At 39.6% G+C, this 25,646-nt stretch overlaps 1 protein-coding gene across 1 annotated transcript; it reads right to left on the minus strand.

The window, feature by feature from the left end:
- Positions 1-85: 85 nt before the first annotated feature.
- GLO1 (glyoxalase I) lies at positions 86-24,284 on the minus strand. The gene is made up of 6 exons (XM_034991236.1): positions 24,105-24,284; positions 9,545-9,627; positions 6,603-6,743; positions 5,706-5,773; positions 4,891-4,980; positions 86-1,509 (listed from the first exon to the last, which is right to left on the minus strand). Exons 1-6 carry the CDS (start codon positions 24,186-24,188, stop codon positions 1,421-1,423), a joined length of 555 nt encoding a protein of 184 aa, XP_034847127.1. The 5' UTR covers positions 24,189-24,284; the 3' UTR covers positions 86-1,420.
- Positions 24,285-25,646: the final 1,362 nt, after the last annotated feature.

Raw genomic sequence — 25,646 nt, forward strand, 5'->3', positions numbered from 1 at the left:
GCCCAACTGACTGAGCCACCCAGGTGCCCCATTTCAGGCTCTTTTTTAAAAAGAATATGCTGGACAGTTCACAAATGAAACAGTCTTATTTGAAATTTTATTTTATTTCCGTCTATAAGTACTGCTATTTGTTTGAATTGCTCACATAATCCATTCCATCCAAAAAGGAAATGTCAAGTGCTTCTAGCAGTGTAAGCATCGTCGGCACAGCCTACCCAAAGGTCTTCCGAAAATCTAAATGTTAGGCAAACCACAAACTGGATGTTCTTATTTCTGTGGGCCATGAGATTGTCAAAATCAGTTTGATTTTTTAAAACCCATCAAATATCAATCATTGCAAGGAAGACCATTGAACTGATTCCTGATAACCCAGTAATGTTATCACTGAACATCATTTATCCTAAATGATTACTGGCATCAGGAAGACCTTGGGGTAGGAGCTCTTCACAAGTGACACAGGCACGGCTTGTCCAGGAATTAGCAGGTGTCCCCAGAACAGTTGTGTGCTACAGACTTCTTTTACTGCCCCTTCCCTCTTTTCAGTGCTCAGTCCCTACGACTGAGAGGACCACGTTCGAACTCACCGAGGTTTTCACAGCAGAGGCGAGTGGAGGAGGTCTTGTGAGGTACTAATTTGTGAAGTGCAATCTAAATACTAAAAATGAGGATCAGATCTCGATTACTTGAGCCCATTTATATTGCCTTAACTCATTAAAGTTATTTTACATGTCTAGCCTGCCTTCTTTCTCACAGGATAGAGGATAGCTGGGAGGATTAAATGAGGTATGTGACAGCCTAGCCCAGTGTCTGTATACCCAGTAAATATTCTTCCCATCCACCGCCCCATCCCCAAATAAAGAGGTTAGTCCTTGAACTTTGAAAGTACTTTGTAAGTAAGAAGAAATTAGTTTTTCTATCAACATCCTTGTCAGTCTGATTCTGACTTGCTATTTGAAGTATACATGAGGTTTCATTTTTGTTCAGTGTTCTTTACTTTTCATTGAGAAAACTTATTTCTGAGGAACTGAAACACCTGAAGGTAACCACAACAAAATCTTGTTAATTTTTTTTTGAGAATGATGATTCAAAGGCAGACTTGCAGAGAAATCACATTTAGGAGAAAGAAGGCAAATGCAGCCTCTGAAGGGAATTGTTCTAATTATTACCTTAAAAAGTAAAGTTATTTAACACATTCAAGGACATAAGGCAAAGCATTACTTTAAAATCACAATGACTGAACAGTTAGGTGAAAAACATAGCTGAAATAGGAAAGAGGAATGGACTTCAGAATAATCTTAATTGGGACAATGATTCTTCAGTCCTAGATGTTTCTGTTATCTGAATATCTTGAATCACACCATTTCCTTTTTTACCTCCCACAAGGTCTTCACTGAAATCGCAAAGCAGTATTCTCACAGAACTAAATAATAGTTGTCATTTTGTTAGGATTCAAAATTTCAATCCAGTAGCCATCGGGATCTTGGATAAATGCCAGGCCTTTCATTTTACCTGTAAGATGAAATGAATTTCATTATAAAAGAGACTTTTTTAAAATCTAAAATTAATATATATATTTATATATATATTTTAAGATTTTATTTATTTGACAGAGAGAGACACAGCGAGAGAGGGAACACAAGCAGGGGGAATGGGAGAGGGAGAAGCAGGCTTCCTGCGGAGCAGGGAGCCCGATGCGGGGCTCGATCCCAGGACCCTGGGATCGTGACCTAAGCCGAAGGCAGACGCTTAACAACTGAGCTACCCAGGTGCCCCTAAAATTAATATTTTTTATTAATCCAAATGTTAATTTGCATTTTGACAAAGTACATTATTTTGTTTATAGTTTTTTAATTTTTTGTTATGTTAATCACCATACATTACATCATTAGTTTTTGATGTAGTGTTCCATGATTCATTGTTTGCGTATAACACCCAGTGCTCCATGCAGAACGTGCCCTCTTTAATACCCATCACCATGCTCACCCATCCTCCCACCCCCCTCCCCTCTAGAACCCTCAGTTTGTTTTTCAGAGTCCATTGTCTCTCATGGTTCATCTCTATTTTGTTTATAGTTTTAACTTTAGACAATTCTATTGTCAGTGTTGCCCAAATGCATGCTTTTCAGAACGACTAACACGTATCTTCTACACATAGCTGGGAACCAGCTCTCCTGAAATAAACTGTGTAACTGGCTGCAGTTATAAGCATCAGATTTTTACTTCACCTTCATGATGAATTTCATGCTACCTGTTGAGTAGTCAAAGAGATTGTCTTATTTTACTTTTTTAAGATTTTATTATTTGAGAGAGAGAGAGAGTGTGTGCAAGCAGGGGGAGGGGCAGAAGGAAAGGGAGAGAATCTCAAGCAGACTCCCATGCTGACAATGGAGCCTGATGCAGGGCTTGATCCCAGGACTCTGAGATCATGACCTGAGCCAAAACCAAGAGTCAGATGCTTAACTGACTGAGCCACCCAGGCACCCCGGGAGGCTGTCTTACTTTAAACAGGAAAAGAGAATAGGGAGGTGTTCGAGCAGGTAGCATGGCATACCCACACAGCCAAAAGACCCAGAGGCTTGGGTCATAATGAACTCTTTAAACACTATTCTAGGTCACTCAAGCTGTCAATCAGTCTTTCTCCCAGGAATTCACAACTGGGATTGAGAGGCTAATAGGTCTAGTAGTAGAGTTGTTTGCTTAAATGGAAAAATTGACCTCAGCAATCTATTTTGGGACCAAGATTTTAAATTAGTTTGACTCCTATCTCTCTCTGGCTCTTTTCCCCAAGATCAACCCCAGAGGAACATATATGGAAAATGAAAAAAAAAAAAAAAAAAGTGAGAACTGGGGTGATGACTGGGGAGAGGAAGAAGTGGGGATGGGGTGACTGTTTTAACCTGGTCCGTGTGGAAATGGGTAGTTTGGGCCTGGACCAGAAGGCAGTCCATCATGGCCGTGGGAGAATAAACAGAAGGGGATTTGTTACTTTGGGTCTTGCTCCTCCCAGTGCCTTGGGCATCAGCTCCTGCCCCCACACCAGGGGGGTTCACACGACTAGTTCCGATGCCCTCAGGAGTAAATGAGGGCAGCACAGAAGTCTTACACCTGTGAGGAACTGACAAAAACAGGTGAGAACCAACCGATCTCCCCAGCCTTCACTTTTCACACAATCAGGGTTAGGGAATGAGCATCTCAGAAGGAAGTGTCTCCTACGAAGACTCCTTCTCTCTGAGGGACAGAGGGGAAGAAGATGTGACGGAAGAGCTGTTCTGCAGAATGCAAGGTGTTTAACTCTCGTTTTCAGGGGCCTACCTAGGGATCTCTGCCTGGCCCATCTTCCTGAGAGCATTTAAAGACTGGGGTCTAGCCTCCCCCCTTTCACACTGCCTGATGCACTGGAATAGTAAGAGTTGCAATGACAACAACTCCTCAGAGATCAAAGTAACAAGAACTTGAGGAACATAACCATAAAACAAACGGATTATAGATTCAAACAGAAGAACAAATATTAAACCAACAGACCAAGAGCTATTAAAACACGTAAAAGTGATGAATAGTATGAACTATAACCAATATGAAACAAGAACAAGAAAATATTTAAGGAACTGAGCAAAAACTAGGGATCAAAATTATAATAGCTGAAATTAAGAATACAATAGATGAGAACACAAAAGATGACTATCAGAACAGATACATTTGAGGAAAAATTAGCTAATTGGTATGCTACTGTGAGGAAATCTACAAAGAACAAAGAAATAACAAATATAACAAAAGCTTCCAGAACAAAACAGAAGATAACCTGAATCAGCAGATTTTTCAATAGCAACACCGGATAGAAAAATAAGACCATGGAGTTGTATTTTCAAGATCAAAGGAGAATAAACCTAAGATTTTATATTCAACAAAATTGCCATTCATATACAAAGATATGGGTCTGAGGCATACAAAGTCTCAAAAGTTTTGCCTCACAAAAAACCCTCTGAAAACAGTTTTGGTTGAGATACTTAATAGAAAGACAGAAAAACCCAAAAGATGCTGCAAGAGATACACAGAGAAAAGGACTTTGATATATATATTAAAAAAAAAAAAAGCCAAGGCCAGGGGGCACCTGGCTGGCTCAGTTAATAGAGCATGCAACTCTTGACTCGGGGTTGTAAGTTTGAGCCCTAGGTTGGGTGTAGAGATAACTTAAAAATAAAAAATAAAATAAAAGCCAAGGCCAAAGAAAAAGAAAAAATTAATCAGTAATATCCCAGTCTGGGAGGGTATCTGGATATCAAATCTCTTAATTGAAAAAAAGAAAAGGATTAAAATGAAATGTGAAATGTTTCAAATAAAAATTGAAATAATATGCTGGCAGAAAGAGATCTAAGTAGAATAATTATAATACATATAAATCCAACAAAATCTAGATATATACACTATTTCTAGACATACACCTAAAACATAAGGACATGCAAAGGTTGTAGAAGAATAAAAATCAAAGACCAGCCATTTATTAACTAAGGAGATGTGGTGTCATTATATTAAAATCAGATAACACAGGCTTTAAGGAACTTATTTTGGGGTGGCTAGATACACCCTGAAATAGTGAAAACCAGGGGCCAGTGAGAGAATATGGTAAGGTCAAAGGGTGGGGAGAGAGCCTAGGTTTTTGATGGCTGTCCAGACTCTGCATCTAGTCCCTTGTCAAGCTGCCCTACTTGCTGTTTTAGTTCCCTAAGATACCTGGGTATTTTTCCATTCCTCTGTTCTCCTTATGCTGGCTGAAGTGGACTTCTTCAAAGTTACTTGCAACCAGAGGGACTGACTACAACAGTAGCCTCCGTGGTTGCTTCGTAAATGTTATGTAACTGAAGAGAAGCCAGGAGAAAGCAAGCAGCAAACTCACCATCATCAGGTTTCTTCACAAATTTGACTCCCAGCTCTTCAAATCTTTTACAAGCACCGTGTACATCAGGAACAGCGATTCCAATGTGACCTTAGGGGGCCACCCCCAAAACAAGGCAGACAGAAGGAAGAAATAATTACTGCAGGGTATCCAAGGGCCACAACTAGCTTCCAAAACTAGTTTATTTCAAAACATTAAGGCACCTGAAAAGTGACTGAATCAAGTAAGTTCAAAACTTGTATTAAAGAACAAGAATCTAACTGGCTGCATATAATAAGCTAATTAGTAGCTCTGAGTTATAAATTATTTAAAATAAGCCCAATATTGGGCTCATGTATAGTTCAATCTGTTAAGAATAACTACCAAGAAAAAGTAATCATTTACTCATACTTAATAGGTTTGTTGTGGCCTCTGACTATATAGCAGCCAATTTAAGCCTGTATTCCTGTCATCTTGACTGAGAGGTTCTAGATCAGGACAGAAGTATATGCTAGCAGAAATGGGGGGTTATTATCAACCACAGTTTTGTTTTTTTTAATTAAAAAGTCTACTGGAAATATAATACTGAGACTGAAAAGTGAAATCATTGTGAGAGAGTAAATGTAGGGTTTAGATGGATACTATGAAATTAACTCCTAAATCAAATTTTTCATGGAAAATTAAAACAACTATACTCCTAAGAAGTTGATTATTCTTAATAAGTATTAATACTTAATAAGTATTCTTAATAAGTACCTAATGCACAAATCACACAAATCACACCTAAAATAAATCACACAAATCCATGTATACTACATAGGAACAGGCCAACATACCAAACCCTCGAGGGTCTGAGTTGCCACTGTGGTAACTCTGGGTCTCATCACCTTCTGTGCCCCAATTGCTACAAAAGGAGGGAAAAGAGCATTACAAGTGACCTGTAGAACAGATACTCTACTGCAATAATCTCTCTGAAATCTTGGCATGTATGTATGCAACTTCATATACTTGGTTTCATCTTTGCTACTATAAATATTAAGGTTTCAGCTATAGAAAAGGCAAATGCATAAAATATGATTTTAATTAGACTTGAGATAAAACCAAGCATCTGGATAACAATAATGATAACAGTAGCAACTGTCATTTATTGTACTTTATAGAGGGCATTTATTTGTTTGAGGATCTCATTAAATCTTCCAAACAGCTCCATGGGCTAAGATTCAAGTCTCCATTTCATGAAGAAGACTGCCACTTAAGGGGGTGACAGAACATGTTCAGGGTCGCAGAGCTATCAGAGCCAACACTCATGTCTAGGTCTGTCTAATTCCAGAGCTGTTCTGAGTCAGGGACACACTAAATCACACACCCTGAAATAAATGCTCTTTTGTTAGTTGTTCCAAAGGACACAGAAACAACATAAAGAATAAAAACAACATTCCTAAAATGTTGGAATTAAGACCTTAGTTCTAGTAGTGTCTAAATTCATTAGTTATCATTTGGCAAGTTATCTTGCCAATTTTGTCTTACTTATATTCTCTATCCAAAAGATAATGATCTCACTTACCCCTAACTATGCACCAGAACAAGACAAAGACCAAAAATCCATCATAAAAGACTCAGGCTGTTACAAATGCAAAGTGATTAAGGAGACCTGGTTTGAATTAAGCTTGTAAGTAAGGAAAAAAGGTTTATAAAAATGTAGACTGTACAGAAAGATAAAAACTGATACTCACTGTGTCAGTTCAAGGGTAGCTTTCCTGGAGAATACCCATGCTACTTTTTCATCTTTATCTTTTGGGATGTCATTTTTTTCCTCATAAGCCAAGAAATAGAGTGAGAATTTCATAGTGGGAAAATCTAATTTTTGGAGTAGCCTGAAATTAAACAACAAGCTGAAATCAATTAATAACAGGAAAGATTGTTTTATTAAAACATATTCATATTAAAATCAACATGACAATATTCAAGTTCTACTAAGAATATGAGCCTATTTAATAGGAAAAGCAGGGGGAAATCAATGAAAATATCTCACTGAAAAAACCTATTCAACTGTAAATATAAGTGAAATAAAAAAGTTTTTACAAAATAAACTTTTATAATTCTTCAAACATAATGAAATTTAGCTGGAATTATGGTACTTGTTTATAAATGGGAAAAGGTATCTTCAGAAGAAAATTCTGTCCATTTTTGGTGAAAAATACAATGCATTGCCTTATTGTTCTTTCAGATATATGACATTCAGTTAAATAAAATATCTTATTATGCCAAAACTCCTAGGAAAAGAAAGTGAGGATAGACAGATGAATATCACAGAAGATGTGAATGTCAACAATACAGTGGTTAACCATATGAAATACTGCAGAAAGGTCACACAGCATTAAGACTGTGAACAGGTGACTAGATATGGAAAGGTCCTGAGGGCAGTTTCAGTAGCATGGGGCAGCAGAAGGTGGACTTCCCTGATGGAGACAAGGGGAGGTGAGCAAGCACAGTTGACCTATATAGACGATGGGTGATAATGGGAAATAAGGCAAGAATTATGCTAGAATAAAGGTTTCAGCTTGTTTGTAGGTTGAGGGAAAAGAGCCAGTGGAAAGGGAGAGACTGAGAAGAGACAAAGAGTGAATGAATTACCAATCCTAAAGTTTTAAAAAAGATAGTTGAAGGGGTGCCTGGGTGGCTCAGTCAAGAGTCCAACTCTTTTTTTTTTTTTAAGATTTTATTTATTTATTTGACAGAGAGATAGAGAACACAAGCAGAGAGAGCAGCAAACAGAGGGAGAGGGAGAAGCAGGCTCTCCGCTGAGCAGGGAGCCAGACGTGGGCTCGATCCCAAGACCCCAGGATCACGACCTGAGCCGAAGGTAGCCGCTTAACCAACTGAGCCACCCAGGTGCCCCAAGCGTCCAACTCTTGATTTGGGCTCAGGTCATGATCTCAGGGTCGGGAGATCGAGCCCTGCATGGGGCTCCATACTGGACATGGAGCCTGCTTAAGATTCTCTCTCTCCCTCTCCTTCTGCCCCTCCCCCCCCAAAAAAGATAGTTGAAGTCATGGCCTATAAAGTGAATTTAAATTATTTTGCAAGGAGTAGGGTAGAAATGAGGATGGACACAATACGGTTTTATTTAGATTATTGAGGACTAAATGCTCAAAGATGACCTTATTCATAATCAATAAGAGAGAACAGCTGAAGCCTACCTAGCAAATGGAAAGTTTCTAAGCTCTATTTCAAATCTTTTAACTATCACTGCTATGTAAAACACCTTGGCCCACTGAGACAGCACTGACTTACCACAAGTAAGATTTACTCTAACATGTTTATAATAAAGTATCGAACACCTCAAATACTCCAGCCATGAAAGCCTATCTCTGCACCTACTAAAGCAGACTGCACAAGCCTTACACACCAATCTGGTGGGAACTGGAGCAAATGAACCTGTTGTAATGCGCTTTTCTCAGCGAGCATATCTTTCAGTATAATGTCAAATTGCACCCTGTTTGGGGGCTCTTGAAAAACAAGGTCAACACTGGAGTCGATCAGATCTGGATTCGAATTCCCCCTCTGCCATTCATCCATTGTGGCATTTGGGGCCAGTAACTTAATGTCTTTAAACTTTGGTTTCTTCCTTCATCTGTAAAATGGGGAATAAACTATTTCATGAGCTACTGTGGAGACTGAATGAAAAATATGTAAGGTGCCTGGCAAATACCGAATGTTCAATGTATTTGTTTTTTGGGGCTTTTTTTTTTTTAAAGATTTTATTTATTTATTTGACAGAGACACAGCCAGAAAGGGAACACAAGCAGGGGGAGTGGGAGAGGGAGAAGCAGGCTTCCCGCTGAGCAGGGAGCCCTATGTGGGGCTCGATCCAAGGACCCTGGGATCATGACCTGAGCTGAAGGCAGATGCCTAACGACTGAGCCACCCAGGCACCCACAATGTATTTGTTTTCATTCTGTCTTTTAAATATAAAAAATAAATAAACATTTGCTAAACTGCTTTTTCTGGAAAAAACTATAAGAAATTGTTAACAGCAGTTATCTTTGGGGACAAGGACTGGGAAAGGGAGGCGGCCACTTTTTATTTTGTATTTTTCTGAACTGGTCAGATTTTCTAAACAAACATATACTGTATTACTTGAATTTTTCTCTCAATGTCAATGGAGGTTATCCAGGCAGTCAGTTTAAAATTTAATTTTATTCTTTATGTATCTATCTTGTCAGAAACAAACAAAACCCCTCATGTTATTCAGGGAAACAAATCAAGAAAAATAAACAAATATGCTTTAAGGATTACAAGATCAGTGGATATCACCTGTTCAGCAAATAAGAATACATCCTATAAAAAATGAGACAGACGGCCAATTTCAGGTAAACTCATTCATTTTCTAAGTAATTCATCTTTATAACTATATCTTTTCCAAAGTAAATAAGAGGACATAACATTAAAAGGATTTGAACACATTAAGGATTAAACAGCTCTCAGAGAGAAAGGAGTGAGAGAACACCCCAGTACTCAGCCAGCGAGCCTAGTCCCAGACGCCGGGCCGAAAGGACTTCTGTGATTTTTGAAGAAAAGTTTAATCCATTTTTTAAATGGATCCAGAAACATTCCCTATATTTGCAAAGCTATGCATTTAACCATTACAGGCGCCAATAAATAGTTTACTTACGTCATTCCAAGGACTCTAGTATAAAAATCCAATGACTTCTTAGGATCCTTAATTCGTAGCATGGTCTGCTGCAACAGAAAATCCTAAGGAGAAACAGTGCCTATTAAACAGGTGTGATATCTGGCACTTAATTGTGCTTTCTATTGCAAGATACGGTCAGCCTTTGTAACACAATGTTTCAGAAGAAAGCAACTTTGTCCCCTCAGCCTTACCTGGTCTCCACACCTACCACTTACACTGCCTACAGCTCTCTGCCCAAGGATATTTCCTGGTCATAAGAACAGGCCCCTGTGGGGGACAGGCCCAAAGTGCCAGGGAGTTCACACCCTCCAAATGACCCTCAACCAACAGTGGATAAAAAACCTGGCTCCCCTGGCCCTTAGTGGGACAGTTCTACAGCGTGTTCCACACAGCCTCTCAGAGACTTCCCTGCAGGATTAAAGCCCAGTTGCTCTCAGGGGTAATCCACTTCTACATACTTTTTATTGCCTCCGTTCCCCACTCCACAGAACTTTCTCTGACTACCTCCCAAATAAACTACTTACAACCAAATCCTTATATCCAGTCCGCTTTTGGATGACCCAAAATGAGATAGTGATGTTACAAATAAAGAATACAATTACTGTAAAATGTGTTAAATGAATGCATAAATGCCTTTCCAGAACTATTTATTGGTAACCATAGCAAGAAGTTACTCACAAGATCCTAGACTCTAAATAACTAAAAGGGTAAAAAGTTACTGTCTCTAAAACCATTGTGAAACTGTCCAATTCACAAATCAGGAAACAAAAGGCTTGACTTCACTGAGAAAAAGGTAGACTATTTTAATTCATATAGTTAAGATTCTTAATGGCATTAGTAATAATACTTTGCCTTCATTTGGTACAGTAACCATGAAGTATTACTATCTATAGGTATCAATGGCCCCATTTTATAGATGAGAAACACACCCAAGGTGATTAAATTAATTGTCCCAGCCTTCTTATTCTAAGTTCAGGTCTCTTTCTACCATAGATGCCTTCCAAACCATGAGTCCATTAACTACATTGTGCTTCCTAACAGATTTTTTTCCTGTTATACCCACAGCTTGACAAAACAGGCCTGAAAATTCTGAACTCTCCCTTTGCAGACACACAGACATCTCTCCCCTATAACTCATATAAAATACAAGTGTATTTTTACTCATTCAGCATCATTAGGAAGTGTTTTCTATTTTGTTAATTTTTTTTAAGATTTTATTTGTTTATCGGAGAGAGAGAGAAAAAGCACAAGCAGGGGGAGCAGCAGGAAGAGGGAGAAGTAGGTTCCCCGCTCAGCAAGGAGCCCGATGCGGGACTCGATCCCCCTGGGATCATGACCTGAGCAGAAGGCAGACGCTTAACCAACTGCACCACCCAGGCATCCCTATTTTGTTAAATTTTTAAGCAACCAGAGTGAACTCTTATTTTAAGCATTAAAATCTTCATTTAAAATAAAACTAGCCTAAGAACTACTTTATCTTAATAAGTAGATCTTAATGAATATAATAATTTGATTCTTCATTCACAGCTTATCATCACATATAAGGCAGTTGGCTCGGAAATTACATGTTTCTAGAATGCTTGGATTGCTTTCCTCTGGCAGGTGCTGCACTCCTCAAGGTCTCAGTTTCAACAAGCAGCTGAAAAAGGGAAAAGCAGCTCCTGACATCCAGGTAGTGGCCTGGAGCTCACAATGAGGCCTTGGTTTTCCCCACTGGACAAAATCGGAAAAAAACCTACAAAGTCACTCTGTGACTGCAACGAAGGGAGATCAAAATGAGCAAAAAAACAATTCCACTTCATATTCTTGTTTAGCACAGATTAAAACAAGGCACTGTTTGAACTTTGGTCAGGTAGGTGGGATCTATACACACAGGTTTTCCAAATGATTAAAACTATTCGAAAAATATTAGTTACTGTTGCATACACAAAACCTCAGCTATGTACCTATCTGCTTTGAAAACATGCAGAATTTACTTATTTTGATGACTCGAGGACATTTCTATAAACCTGAATTGTTGTCTTACAGTGTAATATAGGAGCTCCTATATTATTTACATTTACTACTACTTGTCCCTATATTGAGATGGTCCCTGGAACTCCTGTTTTTATTTTACTCTTTTTTTTTTTTTTAAAGATTTTATTTATTTATTTGAGAGAGAGAATGAGATAGAGATAGAGAGCATGAGAGGGGGGAGGGTCAGAGAGAGAGGCAGACTCCCTGCTGAGCAGGGAGCCCAACGTGGGACTCGATCCCGGGACTCCAGGATCATGACGTGAGCCGAAGGCAGTCGCTTAACCAACTGAGCCACCCAGGCGCCCTTTATTTTACTCTTCTAATGAGTTTTTTTGTCCCCTCACTCACCATTAAGCTATTAGGTGTCAATTCTATCAGCATAAAATTGTCCTTTTTTGGACACAAGAAAGCTAATTTCCCTAAATTCTTTGACTCTACACTTCTCACCACCTCTGCTAGCACCCTGATCCCAGCTATTCCACCTCCCACCCAGCCTAGTTGGTACTCCTCTCTCACCTTGTCCCTTAAAATCTATTATTGGGGAAATCTTTTAAAGTTAATTTAGATCACTCTTCTAGTCAAAAACCCTGGAAGGCTCCCCATTTCACTCAGAGTCAAAGCTGAAGTCCCTACAGTGGCCCTCTATGGTTGGCCCCCGTTGCCTCGCTCACCCGTCCTCTCGCCTACTCACTCAGCTCCACTGCAGTCTTCAGCAACTCACTGAGGGCCTCTGCTAGAAGGCTCTTTGCCCAGAGCCACTTTTTTTTTTTTTTAAATCTTTATTTAGAAGTAGGCTCCACACCCAATGTGAGGCTTGAACTCAGGACCCTGAGATCAAGAGTTGCAGGCTCTACGGACTGAGCCAGCCAGGCGCCCCTCCCCAGCTTATCATCACATATAAGGCAGTTGGCTTGGAAATTACATGTTTCTAGAATGCTTGGATTGCTTTCCTCTGGCAGGTGCTGCACTCCTAAAGGTCTCAGTTTCAACAAGCAGCTGAAAAAGGGAAAAGCTTCTAATCTTTTGAACTTCTAATCTTTTGAACTCTGCTCAAATGTCATCTTCCCAATGAGGCCTTCACTGAACACCATAACTCTCCACTTACCCCTTTTTTTCATTTTCTTTTTCCATAGTACTTGTCACCTTTCAATATGCTATTTACTATATTTATCTTTTATTATTTTTCTTTCCCCATTAGGATATAAACTCCATAAGGACAGGGGTGTTTGTTTTGTTTACTGATGCACCTCAGAACAGAATCTGGCACAGAGTAGATACCCAATAAACATTTGTTGAATGAGTAAATGAACTTTCACTATGATTTTTCTTTCCAATCAAGCAGCATCCAACATTACCGCAAAAAAAAAAAAAAAAAAAAAAATTACACTTACATAATAACTGCACGCCAGACACTGCTCCAAATGATTTACAGAAATCAACTCGTACATTCTTCACAACAACCCTATGAGATATGTATTATCACCACCCCCACTTTACTGCTGAGAGAGTGTCAGAGAAAAAGCAGTTTGGTTCCAAAGTCCTTGCTTTCAACTACCTTGGCTAAACTGCCTCTAACAACAAAGAAATAGATAAATAATGACACAGGCATAATAGAATATTTTGAATACATTTAAAATGCTGCTTTAGAGGTATATTAAATGGCACGGGGCATTCACATGGTATATTAAGTTTAAAAAGATACATATATGTATGGTTTATTTAATATACTATTCAGAGTAATTACATCTTAAAAGTAATGCTAAGACTTTTAATTTTATTACCTACAATAACATCGCTATGTACTAAAACTAACTACATATATATAAATGAGTATTAAAATGAACCTTTAAAAGTCTATACATAGTGGGGCACCTGGGTGGCTCAGTCTGTTAAGCGTCTGCCTTCGGCTCAGGTCATGATCCCAGAGTCCTGGGATCGAGCCCCGCATCGGGCTCCCTGCTTGGCGGGAAGCCTGCTTCTCCCTCTCCCACTCCCCCTGCTTGTGTTCCCTCTCTTACTGTGTCTCTCTGTCAAATAAATAAGTAAAATCTTAAAATGAAAAAGAGAGAAAAATGGAAAAATACAGCACTGTTCCAGCTGAGAAGACTCAATATAATAAACAGATTATTTCCAAGTAAATGTATAGATGAAATACACACTCTAGGGGCGCCTGGGTGGCTCAGTCGGTTAAGCGTCTGCCTTCAGCTCAGCTCATGTCAAGCCCCATGTCGGGCTCCCTGCTCAGCGGGGAGTCTGCTTCTCCCTCTGCTGCTCCCCCTGCTTGTGCTCGCTCTCTCTCTGTCAAATAGATAAAATCTTAAAAAAAAAATACACACTCTACTCCCATTTTTAACCTTAAAGTAAGTCTATACATGGCAAAAAAATTTAAAGGTATATTCAATATTAGTGGATTTATTCAGAAAAAACAGGCTTATAAATCCTTTGCTACAAAAATGTTATTTGGATATAAAAAACAAGCAGGGCTTGCTTTTTATAAAATGCTCAAGTTATTCTATGCTAATAGTTTGCTTTTTATCACCAACATATTCTGTCAACTCTCTTACTTCTGGTAAACACCTGAGTGACCCTTCCTCAAAAACCCCTAAAAATGACTATTTATTGCTATGGATCTAAAATATTGTTTAAAATAAATATATCTTGTGTTTTAAAAAGTAGGACTTACATTCATGTCCTATCTCATCAGACAGTTCTTAACTTTGTCTTTCCCTTATCATGCTTCAAATTTGGACAATTAAAGCTGTCTTTTATGCCTAAAACTATCTTTGGGTTTTCTGGAATGGCTAGTAGGTAAAAAAGATTTGCTCCTTTCCTCTATAAAAAGAGTAATATAAATAATCAGGCTTTAGGAGAGCATTGTCCAAATTTAATTAGCTCAAAACTACTTTGAAAAAACTTTGACAGTACAATCAAGGATGTTTCTAGTGCACATCCTACGTGTCTGCAATATCATCCTGACAAAATTATAAAGGTGGGACAGGGATGTGAACCAAAGGGTCAAGGTCCCTTTGAGCACCTCTAAATGGATTTTTTGGTGTTAAGATGTGAGACTTGGGTAAAAAAAAATTTTTTTTAAACCTATGGATGTTCTGTTGCTCCAGCACAATTTATTGAAAAACCTATCCTTTCTCCATTGAACTGAGTTACATCTTTGCTGAAAATCTGTAGGGTATATTAGTGTGGGTCTATTTCTGGGTTCTCTATTCTGTTCCACTAATCTGTGTCTTCTCTGCCAATACCACAAAGTAGTGATTACTGTAGCTATATAGTAAGTCTTAAAATCAGATAGACTGATTCCTTCCACTTCATTCTTTTCAAAATTTCATTATTCTAGCTTATGTGCCTTTCACAGAAGTTTCAGAATGATTTTACCTACCGAAAGAATTCATGTTAAACATGTATATCAATTTGTGGAGGACTGACATTTTTACTATGCTGAGTCTTCTAATGATGAACACAGTATGTCTCTATTATTTAAATCTTCATCAGTACTGTGTAATTTTCAGCATATAAGTCCTATATATGGTGGATTTATACCTAAGAAATTTTGTTGAGCAATTTTATTTTTAATCTTGGTGCTCATGTGTTTTCTGCTAGTATAGAGAAATAGAATTGATTTTCATATGTTTATCTTCTGTCCTGTGACGTCAATGAAAGCACTTACTAGTCCTAGAAGAGTTTTCTGTAGATTCCTTAGGATTTCCTATGTACAATCATGTCCTCTGCAAATAGGGACAGTTTTATTTCTTCCTTCCAATCTGTATGACTGTTACTTCCTTTTCTTACCTTACTGCACTGGCTAGAACTTCTAGCACTATATTCAGTAAGAATGGTGAGAACAAACATCCTTATCATGTTCCCCCAAATTAGGGCAAAAGCACCATCATTAAGTAAAATGTAAATTTTTTATAGATGATCTTTATCAAGTTGAATAGTTCCCCTCCATTCCTATTTTTTTTTTCTGGAAAAAAAAATTTAAACATGGATGGTGCTGAATTTTGTCAAATGCCTTTTTTGCATCAATTAACATGATCATGGGATTTTTCTTCTTTAGCCTCTAATATAATGGGTTACTTTGATTGATTTTTGGATACTGAACCAGCTTTGCATACCTGGAATAAACCCTACTTAGTTATAATTTTTTTTATACATTGCTGGATTATATGTGCTAATATTTTGTCAAGGATTTTTACCTCTATATTCATGAGGGATATTAGTAATTTTCTTTTTTTGTGCTGTCTTTATCTGGTTTTTGGTATTGGAGTAATACTAGCTTTATAAAATGAATCAGGTAGAGAACAAACTTAGGGTTGATGGAGGGAGGTGGGTGGGGGGGTCGGCTAAATGGGTGATGGTTATTAAGGACAGCACTTGTTATGATGAGCACTGGGTGTTATATGCAAGTGATGAATAACTAAATCCTACTCCTAAAAACAATATTACACGTATGTTACCTAGAATTTAAGTTAAAATTTGGAAAAAAAAAAGTAAAAAAATAAAAAAATAAAATGAATCAGGAAGTATTCCCTCCTCTTCAACTTTTAAAGGGATTGTATATAATTGAGGTTAATTTTTCTTTAATTTTTGGAAGAATTCTCCAGTGAAATCATCTGGGCCTTGAGATATCTTTTTTGGAAGTTCTTAATTATGAATTCAATTTCCTCATGTTATAGAGCATCACATTATTTATTTCATATGGGTAAAAGTTATGGTGGTTTGTGTTTTTTCAAGGAATTGGTCCACTTGATGTAAATTGTCAAATTTACATGTACAGAGTTGTTTTTAATATTCCCTTATTATCCTTCTGATGTCTGCAATCTGTAGTGGTATCCCCTATTTCATTCCTAATATTGTAACTTGTGTCTTCTATTTTGTCAGTGTTGCTACAATTTTATCAATTCTACTGGTTTTTTTTTTCCTCAAAGAACCAGCTTTGTTTCACTGATTTTCTCTATTATCCTCAATGATTTCTGCTTTTTATTATTTCCTTCCTTCTGCTTCCTTTGGTTATTTTGCTCTTCTTCTAGGTTCTTGAGGAGGGAACTCGAATTATTGATTTGAGACTTCTTTTTTCTAATGTATGCATTTAGTAATATAAATTTCCCTCTTAGAACTGTCTTAACTGAGATTCCTTTCTCATTTTCATTCAATTTTTTTTTTAATTTCCCTTGAGACCTCCTCTTGATCCACAAATTATTTAGAAGAGTGTTATTTAGTTTCCAAGTGTTTGGAGATTTTCCTGTTACGTTTCTGCGGATTTCTCGTTTGATTCTATTGTGGTCGAAAAGTGCACTCTGTATTATTTCAATAATATTAAATTTGTTGAAGTTGATTTAGGGGCCCATGACATGGTCTGTCTTGGTATACATTCTATGGGCACTTGAAAACAAAAATGTATTCTGTTATTGGGTGGAGTGTTCTTTAAAGGTGGATCAGATCTTGTTCACTGATGGTGTTGCAGAATTTGTCTATATCCTTGCTAATTTTCTGTCTAGTACTATCAATTGTTGAGAGAGGAGTATAGAAATCTCCAACTACAAGTGTGAATTTTTCTATTTCTCCTTTCCATTAAATCAGTTTTTTTTTTTTAAAGATTTTATTTATTTATTTGACAGAGAGATAGAGAGCACAGACAGAGTGGCAGGCAGAGGGAGAGGGAGAAGCAGGCTCTCCACTGAGCAGTGAGCCCGATGCGGGGCTTGATCCCAGGGCCCTGGGATCATGACCTGAGCTGAAGGCAGACACTTAACCGACTAAGCCACTCAGGCGCCCCTAAATCAGTTTTTGCTTCATATTTTTTTGCACCTGTTTTTTAGTGCACACACATTTAGGATTGCTATGTCTTCTTGGTCAACTGATCCTTTTATCATTATATAAATATACTTCTACCTATGACAATTTTCTTTGCTCTGGAGGCTACTTTATTTGGTATGAATATAGCCATTCTTGCTTTCTTTTGATTAATGTTTCCATAATAATCTTATTCCATCCTTTTAACTTGCCTCTATTATTATATTTGAAGTGAGTTTCATGCAGACAGCATATATTTCAGGCATGTTTTCATTTTCTTTTATTTCAGTTATATTGAGATATAATTGACATATAGCACGGATAAGTTTAAAGTATACAGCCTAATGACTTGATTCATGTATGTTGTGAAATGATTACCACAATGTTTAGTTAATTATCTCGTACATAGATAAGTTGGGGCATGTTTTTAAATCCACCCTGCTAATCTCTAATTGGTGTATTTATACCTAATGTAATTATTGCAATACTAGGGCTTAAGTTGGCTATTTTATTTACTTTTGTTTTGTTTTCTGTCAACTTTTTCTTTGCCTTCCTGTGGGTTACTGGAACATTTTTTATAATTTCATTTTGACTTATCTGTAGTGTTTCTTCATGCACTCTTTGTATAGCTTTCTCTAGGCGTTCTCTAGGTTGCTCTAGGCGTTCAATTATATATAAGTCATCACAGTCACTTGGTGTCATCGTTTTATCAATTTGAGTGAAGTACAGAAACCTCTTTACTCTCTCCCATTTATAATTGTCTTAAAATATTTCCACTGCTGGGCTGGGGTAGAATTTCAGGTTCCCCATATTTCTCCATTAATACAGCAAGTGGGGAAAGCTGGTTTTTGTCTGTTGAGATGAAAGTCGTGCCCTCCTATTCAACCTTCTCTGATCCCACCCTGGCAGGGGGAGGGTGGACCCCTCATTGCAACCTGTTCAGCAAAGACTAGGTTCCCCACCCAGCCTTTGCTGGCATAGGAAGGGATGAAGCCACAGTTTTTTCTGTGGTGTTTGGCTGTAGTAGAGCTGTTATTGTCTAAAAGTTTCCTGCCTTATCAGGAAATACTGCCTATTTCCAGGTCCTGTGAATGGAGAGCAGGTTTTCATTGGGTTTGGTTTGATTTTGTCTGCACCCATTGACATTTCTGTAGCTCCGAGTCTGGGCTAAATGAGGCAAAAACAAAACTCAGGAAGCTCGCCACCATGTTGCTGCTAGGGTCTCAAGGCCCCTAGCTAGTCTGCTTCTTCCCTCCACCTTTCAGTTGTCTTCCTACGTTTATTTTATATAAAATGTCCAGAGTGTTTAGCTGTACCTACCAGGAGGAATAGGGAAAAGTATGTGTACTCCATGTTCCCAGAAAAAGTCTCCAAATGTATTTTATACAATTTCCCCAACAATGGGGTATGTTTGGTCACCATATGTCTCTTTCTAATGATGCAGACACTCATTTCTCCAGAACTGTTGCCAAGGAGCTCTGTAAGATATTCCATCTTACTCAAAATCAAGATCAGGATCTCCATGGCCTCTATCACATTCAGTCCTCAGACAAGAGAGGTCTCAAACCTGCGTTAGCTAAATTTTCAGAAATACTAAGATTTCTTTGGCTTAAAGTGTGTGTTTTGGCCTTAATAACAGTGAGGCCAACTCCCTTTGGAGCCCATCTACTCTCTTTCCCAGTGAATTTTCAAAAGTGTTCCATCACCCCCAGTCTTCAACTCAACATTCAGACTCACAGGACAACCACAGGCTGAAAGGGTTTCAATCAGAAAAACAGTTTGCCACCAGAGCAGGGCTAGGTGTCCCTCTTCAGCAGGTGTACTTAAAGAAGTCCATACAGCTCGGGTACAGGGAGAAGATCTGCACTGGGTAGGAGCAGGAATCACCCTGGTGTAGAAGCCCTGTGTACCAAAGAACCAGTAACTCTAGGAGCAATCCCACAGCACAGCTTCCAGAATCTCCACAAGGGGCAGTTGTAAGAGCCACTACATTCAGGGAAGCCCAAAGCCATGACTCCCTATTAGGTATTGATAATTCTCCCTCTCCAGATGCAATTTACCAATCAAGTTATTTTTAACATAAGCAATACTGCTAAGCAACAAACACTATTTTTGTTTCTTGGGAAACAGCTAGAGTTAACCAAATGTCACATTCTCATCAAAGGGTTCAGGGCTTAACTCTTCACCCCTAGGTATCATATCTCCTGTAAGACAAAAATGGATCAAGTTTTGTTTTCTCCTGACTTTTTAAAGTCACAATTGCCTTCAGTGAAAGACCCTTTTGGAAATACAAGCACATCTGAGGGGAACAAAATTGTTTTCTATGTAACAGCTGGAGTGCACGGTTGATGTAGAAGATGGTTTGATATATTTTTTTCTTCACTATCTTCCTCCTTCCAGTGTTATTTGCCTGACTCAACCTATGTCAGAATGTGATAAATTGTTCCTGAAAATAATTCAGCCACTCCCTTTACATTTATTCTATCTTATCTAAATTGGTTTCATTTGGTTCTTTCCTTTCCACTCTGTAACTCAACAGCCAAAGACATACTTCAAGTATATTCACCCTACAGATAAAGGCGGCAGAAATAGGAGACACAAAGGAAATTTTTTTAAGTTAAAAATTACCTGTGATATTAGGAAACACACCTGACAGACTACTTGTACAACAGATAATAGAAACAGGAAAATCCTAGAAGCCCTCAGGATCACGAGGCCTTTAAAATCTCATGCAAAGGGAGAGAAAACACACAAGTGTGAGAGAAATAATTCTTCAGAGTCAATATGGTTCAAATGCTGGCTCTACCATTACCTTGAGTAAATCATTACTTTTCTTGAACCTTAGTTTTCACATCTTTAGAATGGGGATAATTATAGTTCTCAGCTCGTAGGGTTGAGCTGGAAAGTATACGGGATAATGCATGAAAGTGCTTAGCATAGTGTCTCTAGAGTCCCTTGTCAGGCCAAGTCAGACACCTGGAGTCTTCCTAGATTTCTCCCTCCCCACTTCTCTGTAATCCAGTCCAAGTGTCCTATCAACCTGACTGCTTAAATCCCTCTGGAATCTTGCTCCTTGTCTTTCTAATTAGCACTACCTTGCTCATGTCCTCACTCCTCCCTCCCTGGATGCCTGTCCTTGCCGCCCTGGTCTCTGGTTCTTGCACGCTTACCCAGATGCAAGCCACCGACCTTCCCATAAAGTACCAGAGTGATCTTTCTATAGTGAAAATTTCTGGATTAAAAAAAAAAATCATTCCTTTAGAGGTGCTTGGTACTTCAATAGGTTAAGCGTCCGACTCTTGGTTTTGGCTCAGGTCATGATCTCAGGGTTGTGAGATCAAGCCCTGCATTGCGCTCCATGCTCAGGGAGTCTGCTTGGGATTCTCTCCCCCTCCCTGCCCCTCTGCCCCTCCCCCACCTTGCACACACTCTCTCAAATAAATAAATAAAATAAAAATCATTCCTTCAGTGGTGCTTCACAGCTTTTAAAAGAAAGTCCCAAAAGCAAGCACATATGGTTATTGCATACTTCTCTAACTTCATCATTTGTTAGCACTCCCCTAAACTGGTCATTTTGAATGTTTTTGGTATACCTTTATCAGTTAAAAAAGAGAGCATGCACCCCCTATAAATATGTTATTTATTTTAATTATATGCATGTACAAATATACTAATAATATATATATTATAAAATATATTTACCAAATAGAAATTTTACAGGGTGAGAAAAACAAACATAATGGGGTGAGGGGTGCTCATATTCTCTTTGAGCATCCTGATGATTGTCTTGCATACCTTCCCCTCAACTCCCACTGCCTACAACTTCAGTCTCATATTATCTGTCAATTCCTGCATCAGTTCTCTGATGTCATATGCTTTTTATACTTACTAGGATTCTCTCTGCCTAGAACAGTCATTCATCTATCTGGCCATTCTCCTTCCTTCCTCCTTTCCATTCTCTCTTCCACCTACCCCTACACCCAATTCTACCTAGCTACTTCCTTTGTACTTGGTAAAACTCAGCTTAAGTATCACCAACACTCAGAGTTTTCCCTGACCCTATCACCTACCACTCAGATGGGACAGGATTCCAAATTATTACATTAAAGGACACTGACAGAGACTGTAAAAAAAAATTAATTTCAGGATATTATCACTTGGGAAAATAAGTATTTGGCCTCATGAAGACAGATGGCCAATAATACTACCCAGGATGTCGTGTGGCTGTACATTCCTTGGCCTGCCCTTCATGACAAAGATGCAGATGATCAACAGGCAAGTTGACTTTCTACCACCACTACCCTCTCCTTTCCAAACCAGGCCTTATTTCATCTTCTGGAAGAACCTTTCAGGTGTCCTCATCACCTCCACACCTGGATCCCTCCAATCTACTCTACAAAATGCTTTGAAACCCTGAATGATTCCCTATTACTTATATAAATCCAGCTTCCTTAGATGTGACATTCAAAGCTCTCTCCATGAGAGTGAGGCTCCAACCTTGCATTCTAGCCTTTTCCACCACAGCTCCACTGCTTAGATAACCTGAACTTCAACCAAAAACATGTAACTCACCTCTCCAGAACATGCCTGCACTGCATCTTTCTGCCATCTCACAACATTTTTGCTCAGATCTTTCCTCCACCTAGAATGCCCCCTCCCACGTAACTCTGTCTCCTAGATGATTTTGGAACCCCATCCATCTTTCAAGACCTAGGCCCACCCCCACCTTCTGGTTGAAGTACTCCCTGATCCCCAGAGTTGAACTGCATCACTTTTCATAGTTTAGAGAAAAATAATACACTTTATCCTCCTTGCAGCTGTCTTTATATTGCTTTTACAAATTCAGCCCCAGTGCCCTGCTAAGATCACTACAGCCAACAATAGATCTGGGGATTCAAGTGTAGGTCTTCAGATGTCAAATACCCCATGTATATACCATACCACAGATGCTACCTTCCAAAATTTCTACCTCTTATGCTCCCAGAGTGCTCTATAATTTCAACAGCACATTAATCCCAGCTCTGTCTTATGTTAGGGTTGGTCCTTTTGGTGAAGAGACCTCATCTTGTTCATCCCAGTAACCCCCAAACGTACCTGCTCTGTATATATAGCAGGTGATCAGCCATGAGGCTGAATTTAATTCACTTAAAAGTCTTTTTACTCTCCTTCATGTCAAGTTCCAAAATTGCTGAAGTCAGCACTCCAGAAGCAGAATAAGGGTGGAGGTTGAGAGTGTGGGCGCCTCTCTGGACAAGTTATTCAATACTTCTAAGCTGGAGTCTCCTTATTTGTAAACTAGAGATGATAATTATGCCTTCTTCATAGGGTTCTCGTGAGGATTAAATTAAGTCATGTACTTCAAACAACAACCCAGGGCCTGGCACATGGAGGAATACCAGCTGCTACTGCATGTCTATTTTATGTCCCGCACATGGGATTGCAGGGCCAAAACTTACTGATTTCCTGAAGTAATTACTCCATATAACCAAGAGAAATTTCAATGATGTGTAGTGTAAATTAAGAATGCCAGAATATGTACTTAACAAATTTTATAAAGATCTAGCTGAAATCTTTTTAAACAGCCCAGTACATAAAATCCCCAGTTATCTAGGAAATTAATTTATACTGAATGACTCAGTTTATATTATGTGAAGTAACTAGGTATTTATACTACATAATAATAATACTATTAGAGGGTATACAAGTGAAATGAGTGTAGGAGGAAATATATTTCGTTCTTTCTTTATTTCTTCCCCCTTAACTTCGCAGTGACTACTGTTTTTCCTAAGCTAAGCACTAGGTGCTAGTCAAAGGCTTTAGCAACCAGAGGTGTCTGACTCTTCACCCTGAAGGCAAAGAGCAAGCAGGGGGCAAACTCATCGACACACATTCAATCTTCAGGGAATTTAGAAATTCCCCAATCTAATGAAAAAAATACAAAGACGTTTACTGACACTGACAGTACACTGGAATAAGCCCCCAAGGGGCTGCTGTGTCAAATCCTGCCAGCGTGGAGCCACCACACCTGAATGAGTTACACTGACTCACTGCAGACGTGTAAGTGAGCTGGAGGGATGCAACAGGGCATTCCTCTTACTGGGTCTCAGGGGGCAATGAGAGGATCGTTCCAAGATGCCCTTTGGATCTAAGCTTCACGATTACTGTCAGCTCTCCTGGGCGCCACCAAGCACAGGGAGGGCAGAAGTGTGGCCGTGAGAAACCACAGAAAAAGCAAAAGCGAACTTTGGAACGCAGTTAAACTCGGAGAGATCCGATTAGTTCGGCGGAGTTAAGCCGGCAGCCAGAGTAGGCTAGGAGGGGCCGGCAGGGATAAAGACCTTCTACCCTGGACTGGGAGTTCTGAAGCTGCTCTCACCCGCCATAGCTATTGACCCCGGCAACACGCACACCACAGACAAGGGATCTGATTCGGGGTTGGCCGTGGCTTCCAGTTACCGTCCCAAAATAAACAAGTTAATGCAAGCAAGGTCCCAGTCTCTGGGGAAATGGATCCTCTCACGATCCCCTACTGGACACCACTAGCCCTTCACCCGGCCCACTCTGGTCCGCCCCAAGCGGCCGGAGCTGCAGCGGCGGCCGGATGGGGTTCGAACCCAGCCCCAGCCGGGCCTGGCTGAGCCCGGGGATGTGCTCCCCCCAGGGGCCCCAGCTGCGCCCTGCGGGGCCGCTACTCAGAAGCAGGCTCTGCACCCACCTTAGTGCTGGGATCCGGGTCGGAGCAGCAACCGAGGGCAGCGTCGTCCGTGAGGCCGCTGGACGCGGGCTGTGGTTCTGCCATGGCCGCACTGCTGTTTCACAGACGACGGTACGGAGGACACCACAAGCACCCACACTCCGCCCGGCCGGGGTGCTGCCTTTAACTCGCGACGCCGCGAGGGCGCCGCGGGGAGGGCGGGCGCTGATTTCGAGCCAATCGCTGCGCGGAGAGCAAGTTGGCTCTCTGCTGATTGGGTCCCAATGAGTCAGCGCCCCCGGCTCAGGACTCTGTGCCCCAAGACTACAACTCCCAAGGTGCCTTGCACTTGGGGGGGCCGTGGAGACAAAAAATCTTGCCGACTGGAAAGTGTGATTTCTCTGTATTGCTTGATGACCTAATTTTGTTTCTGTTTAACTATTAAAGTTCAGGAAGCACCCATACCTCTCTGCTGCAACTTGGTAGGAAATTGGAACCTGATGGAAACAGGATTGGGAGCTATCCTTTTTAAAGTATAAGGATCCAAAAGTATTTTCTCAGTTTAAGCGGTACAGGATATTCAAAACAACACTGACTTAGTAAAAAATCCAGGTTCCAGTTTTGGTTCCACTATTTATTCGCTATAGAAGCATGGAGTAATTACTGACCCCTCTCTGAGCTTTCTTGCAGGATTTTGGTGAAGTTCAAATGAGATTTAAGTCACGGTTTCACTACTTATGTCTTACATTAATTTTGCTAAGGCACATATTTTAATTGTGTTCCTTGGAACACTTAGTTATCACTGTTCTTTGATGACTGACACATAGTACATGCTCCATACATATTTCCTATTGTTAGAAGACGAAATGATCATAATTGGTGTAAATATAATTTAGAAAAGGGCTTTATGTTAATAAATTAATGAGGAATGAGATTTGACAAAGAGTTTTTAAGTGAATGGCAGGGTCTATGTAAATTAGCAAGAAGACAGATGCATGTCACGAATTTTGGTTGCAAGAAGTTGGGCAAAATGGGAGTTTATCTGGCTCACCTAATCAAACTGAAGCAGGACAGGGATGCGTCTGGTACCAAGCATCTGGCACCAAACATCTAGCACCAGGCACCTGGCCACCACCAAGATGTCTCCATCTCTCATCTCAGTGTCTTTCTTCATCTTAACTTCATTTTGTCAGACATATTTATTTCACCAGTCTAAAAACTTGGAGATCTCAGCCTCTCAGCCTCTTACCTGAGAGAGAGGGACCACTTCCCTGAATCCCAGTTTGATAAAATCCAAGGAGGTGCTGTGATTGGCCTGGACTAGGACCTGTACTTATTCTTGTGCTCAGGGCACTGTGATTGGCAGCCAGGGTTAGAAACACCTGGTTGAAGCGGGAGAAGCGGCAGCTCCCCAAAGGAAGACGGATGCTGTTCTTATAAGAAGAGAGTACGCAGTGTAGTGGACCCACAGAACTTCAACATGGAAATAGACCTTAAAACTGCTAACCCAGGAACTGAGGCAACACAAACCCTCTGTACACTGTGCATTACCATTAAATTTTT

Source organism: Mirounga leonina, unplaced genomic scaffold, assembly GCF_011800145.1.
Source record: "Mirounga leonina isolate KUSES-001 unplaced genomic scaffold, KU_Mleo_1.0 Mir_53, whole genome shotgun sequence".
Lineage (NCBI taxonomy): Eukaryota > Metazoa > Chordata > Mammalia > Carnivora > Phocidae > Mirounga > Mirounga leonina.

Excerpts from the sequence above, each read along its gene's own strand:
- GLO1 (XM_034991236.1), bottom strand. The coding sequence starts at position 24,188 with ATGGCAGAACCACAGCCCGCGTCCAGCGGCCTCACGGACGACGCTGCC. Across the intron at positions 6,744-9,544 it reads ACTAGAGTCCTTGGAATGAC|GCTACTCCAAAAATTAGATT; the intron begins GTAAGTAAACTA and ends GTTTAATTTCAG. Across the intron at positions 1,510-4,890 it reads TGTGAAGAAACCTGATGATG|GTAAAATGAAAGGCCTGGCA; the intron begins GTGAGTTTGCTG and ends TTCATCTTACAG.